We start from the raw sequence: 4691 nt of genomic DNA, 5'->3' as shown, positions 1-4691 counted from the left end.
TGTGGGAGTGGTGGAGGGGGAGGGGGGGGTGCTTCAAGGTGGCAGTGGGATGAGGGCTGAAGCACAGCTTTTCTGTGTGTTTACACATCTGCCTTCGCTTTCCACAGCTCCAGAGAGGCGGTGATGGGCTGCAGCTAGTGTTGAGCAACAGCCTCCATACCTGCTCAGCACTAGGGTGCAGCTCACAGAGACTCCACTGCCACTGGTTTCACATACGATCTGCTGAATCTCTGACTAGTCAAGAGGTGTTTACCAGTGTTAAGTCACTGTTTGCTATGAGCACTTCAGTGATGTGATGTGTGTGTTTATGTGTGTGTGTGTGTGTGTGTGTGTGTGTGTGTGTGTGTGTGTGTGTGTGTGTGTGTGTCTGTGTGTGTGTGTGTGTGTGTGTGTGTGTGTGTGTGTGTGTGTGTGTGTGTGTGTGTGTGTGTGTGTGTGTGTGTGTGTGTGGGCGTGTCTGTGGTCAACAATGTCTCCTATAGGCTGGCCAGACTGAGATGAGGGGTTGACATGAGAGCACTGGGCCTCTTTACACCCAGCAGGGTCCCAGCCTGGGAAACACTGTGGAATAACACTTTCTTTCTCTCTCTCTCTCTCTCTCTCTCTCTCTCTCTCTCTCTCTCTCTCTCTCTCTCTCTCTCTCTCTCTCTCTCTCTCTCTCTCTCTCTCTCTCTCTCTCTCTCCCCTTTAACTTAATATTAACATATTAGATAATAGTCATACTAATGTTCAGCCAACGTCACTCATCCTCACCGATATTGGCAGGATTCATTACGCACCAAAGATGGCAGTTTGCTGCCATCTTCTGGATCTTAGCAGTTTGTTCAAAAAGTAAAGCGAATAGGACTGAAAACACAGCTGTCCCAAAAAGCAATATCGATTTCAAAAACCATGGCATACCCTGAAGAATGATATGAATAATGAATGCCGGCTCTTAGGCTGTGGATAAATTGCAAGAGCTGCCAGCGAAGGGGTAAGGCGCCGCGCCTTTACGCACAGGTGCCTTTACGCACAAGCTTTACCAGTTCCGCGCTGGGGGGTCTCCGGTGGATCTGTTTTTCTCTTTGATTGAGTGCATCATAAGAACTGTAACTGAACTCGGATTTTCCGTCGGGCAGACGGGCCAGTGTAATTCATGAAGTGAGATCTTAACGAATCAGGTTGCATACCGCAGCCCGTCATCTCTGAAGGTCTTAGTCGGGGCAAGAGGTCTGGAGGGAGGTCTCCTCTGTGGAGACCAGCGTTGCATGTCTTCCGAGGAGGGAAGTGAAGAGTGAAGATTTGTCATTTTGAAGCGCCGTCCTTCTCTTCAAGCCGCTGAACGCCTGAAGCTCCGCTCGGTTCTGCTTTTCTTTTCCGTTCTTTGGGGAACTCTGCGGGGATATTCCGCTCCTTTTCGGAAATGTGGTGGATGCTTTTTCCACGATGGATTTGGTTTATTTTCGGGCAATGCTCTGTTTGGCTCATGTACATGGAGAGCTTCTGCGTGGAGGGGATGCCCATGTCTCTGGCCAAGGTGGTGTACTCCCACGCGGGCATGTGCCCCAACGAGCTGAACCCCAACCTGTGGGTGGACGCGATGAGCACCTGCATGCGGGAGTGCGAGTCTGACCAGGTAGGACTTAAACTATAATTCAGACCAGGTAGGACTTAAACTATAATACAGACCAGTTAGGTCTAGGACTTGGTATTAAAGTCTGTTTGGTTTAGGACTAAGTGTTAAAGTCTGACCAGATAGGTTTATCCACTTAGCGTGGATTATTTTCTGTTTAATACTAACAAACGGAGGTCTTTGAATCTAAAGCCAGTACATTAGTTATTAATATATTATTAAACACTTACATGCAGTTCCCTGCTCATAACAGCTCTCATAATAGATATGGTGTTTGTCCTGCTAAATGCATTAAATAATATACTTACATTTTCGTTTAAATTGAGGGCATTTAGCAGGCGCTTTTATCCGAAGCAACTTACAATAAATTACATTTGTCAGAAGAAAGAGAAACAACAATATATCTCTGTCGGTAAGGATGTTCATAGAACCCAGTGCCAAGCACTAACCATCACTAGGTTAACCCAACCCACTGCTACACAACTAAGTACTATAGCTAACTAATAAAACAAGTGGAGACATGTTCTTTACCACATAAAGATTTGATTCATGTATGCTATATAATAAAAGAATACCTAATGTACCAGATGAATGTGATAGAGTGTGCCTCTCCATCCCCAAGGACTGCGAGACCTTCGAGAAGTGCTGCGCCAACGTGTGCGGCAACAAGAGCTGCGTGGCGGCACGCTACCTGGACATCAAGGGCCACAGGGGCCCCATCGGCATGCCCACAGGGGCCACCTGTGACAAGCTGATGTGCTCACAGCAGGGCTCAGAGTGCGACATCTGGGACGGCCAGCCCGTCTGCAAGTGCCGCGACCGCTGCGAGCGCGAGCCCCTGTTCACCTGCGCCTCCGACGGCATGACCTACTACAACAAATGCTACATGGACGCCGAGGCCTGCTCCCACGGCACCGCCATCTCTGTGGTCACCTGCAGGTAGCTGTTAGGTAGATCCTCACCTCCATTCCCGTGGTCACCTGCAGGTAGCTGTTAGGTAGATCCTCACCTCCATCTCCGTGGTCACCTGCAGGAACATGTTAGGTAGATCCAGGGCCGCCTTAATGCACGGGCCTACCTGGGCTGAAGCCCCAGGGCCTACGATCATCAGCGGGCCTATCATGAGCTGGGGCAACAGCAACATGTCGGAAATAATTTACACATCTACATTGTAAGATCCTCTCGCAGGGGGGCTACGAAACCTCTCAACCCCAGGGCCCAATGGCAGGTTAAGCAGGCCTGGGTAGATCCTCACCTCCATCTGTGTGGTCACCTGCAGGTAGCTGTTAGGTAGATCCTCCTCTTGGATCCTGGGATGAATGGATCCTGTTATTTAGAATATGGTTGTAGTACTGTGTACATCCGGCCGTTGTTCTTGGATAGACCTTTATCCAAGAACAATCAAAGCATATTCAATTCAGGACTTTATTGTTTTAAATCCAAAAGGGGTCCCAGCATGACCCACGTCTGGTGTCTCCTCATGACCAAGGTCTGGGGTCTCCTCATAACGTCTGGTGCCTCTCATGACCACTGGTGTCTCTTTGGTGTCTCCCCATCCTCAGGTTCCACCTTACCTGGCCCAACACCAGCCCCGTCCCCATGGAGACCACGCTGCGCCCCACCACCGCCCTCCAGACCACCCTGCCCGCCGATGCGCAACCCCCCGCCCTGCTGAGCGGCCCCGCCCAGCTGGCTGTGCTGGTGGGCGACACCGCCAGCTTCCTGTGCGAGGTGGCGGGGAAGCCGCGGCCCGAGCTGACGTGGGAGAAGCAGCTGGAGGGCTCAGAGAATGCCGTCATGCGGCCCAACCACGTACGCGGCAACGTGGTGGTCACCAACATCGGTCAGCTGGTCATCTACAACGCCCAGCCGCACGACGCCGGCGTCTACACCTGCACCGCCCGCAACGCCGCCGGCTCTGTCTCCGCCCACTTCCCCCTGGCCGTGGTGCGCAGGGAGGAGGGCGGGGGCCCAGGGGCAGAGGGGAACGGCTCCGTGGCCGCGGGGCCCTTCCCCGCCGAGGAATGCCTGAAGGGCCCAGACACGGACGACTGCGGCGAGGAGAGCATCAGTTGGTACTACGAGTCCATGAGGAACAACTGCTTCACCTTCACCTACAGCCAGTGCAACAAGAACCGCAACCACTTCGCCAGCCACCAGGCCTGCATGCGGTCGTGCGGTGTGGAGCTGGCGGCACCCTGCGGCCTGCCCAGCTTGCAGGGGCCCTGCAAGGCCTACGAGCCTCGCTGGGCCTACAGCGCCGCCCTCAAGCAGTGCCAGTCCTTTGTGTACGGCGGCTGCGGTGGAAACGAGAACAACTTTGAGTCCAAGGGCGCCTGCGAGGAGATGTGCCCCTACCCCAAGAACCGCCACTGCAAGGCCTGCCGGCCACGTGGCAAGATGGTGACCAGCTTCTGCAGGAGCGACTTTGTGGTACTGGGCCGCATGACGGAGCTGACAGAGGAGCAGGAGTCAGGCCACGCCCTGGTGACGGTGGAGGAGATCCTGAAGGACGACAAGATGGGCCTCAAGTTCTTCGGGAAGGAGCCCCTGGAGGTGACGCTGCTCAGCATGGACTGGAAGTGCCCGTGCCCCAACGTGACGGCGGCCCCCGGCCAGCTCATCCTCATGGGAGAGGTGACGGCCGGCATGGCCGTGCTGCAGCCCGACAGCTTTGTGGCCGCGTCCAGTGCCCGCCGTGTCAGAAAGCTCCGCGAGGTGGTCCAGAAGAAGACCTGCGACTTCCTCAAGGAGTTCACCACCATCCAGTAGGGGGGGTGGTCACCACCATCCAGTGGGGGGGGGGGGTCACCACCATGGGGGGCTGATCACCATCCAGTGGGGGGGGGAAGTCACCACCGTGGGGGGTTCACCACCATCCAGTTGGGGGGGGGGGGGGGGGGGGGTCAACACCATAGGGGGTTCACCACCATACAGTTGGGGAGGGGGGTCACAGTGGGGTCACAAGTCTTGGGGGGTAGGGGGGGTCTCCCCAGGTGGTGGTGGTGCTCCTCCCCGTCACCACAGAACAGGGTTTATAAATCGCCTCTTTCCTGCTTCAGTGTTGTAGATCCTTGCC

At 54.8% G+C, this 4691-nt stretch overlaps 1 protein-coding gene across 1 annotated transcript; it reads left to right on the top strand.

The window, feature by feature from the left end:
- The first annotated feature begins 1132 nt into the window (after positions 1-1132).
- wfikkn2a (info WAP, follistatin/kazal, immunoglobulin, kunitz and netrin domain containing 2a) lies at positions 1133-4384 on the top strand. The gene is made up of 3 exons (XM_056583081.1): positions 1133-1615; positions 2235-2551; positions 3175-4384. Exons 1-3 carry the CDS (start codon positions 1403-1405, stop codon positions 4382-4384), a joined length of 1740 nt encoding a protein of 579 aa, XP_056439056.1. The 5' UTR covers positions 1133-1402.
- The last annotated feature ends 307 nt before the right edge of the window (positions 4385-4691 follow it).

The sequence above is a fragment of the Gadus chalcogrammus genome, chromosome 2 (assembly GCF_026213295.1).
Source record: "Gadus chalcogrammus isolate NIFS_2021 chromosome 2, NIFS_Gcha_1.0, whole genome shotgun sequence".
NCBI lineage: Eukaryota > Metazoa > Chordata > Actinopteri > Gadiformes > Gadidae > Gadus > Gadus chalcogrammus.
This window is presented reverse-complemented; position numbering and strand designations above follow the sequence as displayed.

Bases quoted from the DNA above. Each gene is read 5' to 3' on its own strand.
- wfikkn2a (XM_056583081.1), top strand. From the start codon at position 1,403: ATGTGGTGGATGCTTTTTCCACGATGGATTTGGTTTATTTTCGGGCAA. The intron at 1,616-2,234 runs GTAGGACTTAAA...TCCATCCCCAAG, and splicing joins GGGAGTGCGAGTCTGACCAG to GACTGCGAGACCTTCGAGAA. The intron at 2,552-3,174 runs GTAGCTGTTAGG...CCCCATCCTCAG, and splicing joins ATCTCTGTGGTCACCTGCAG to GTTCCACCTTACCTGGCCCA.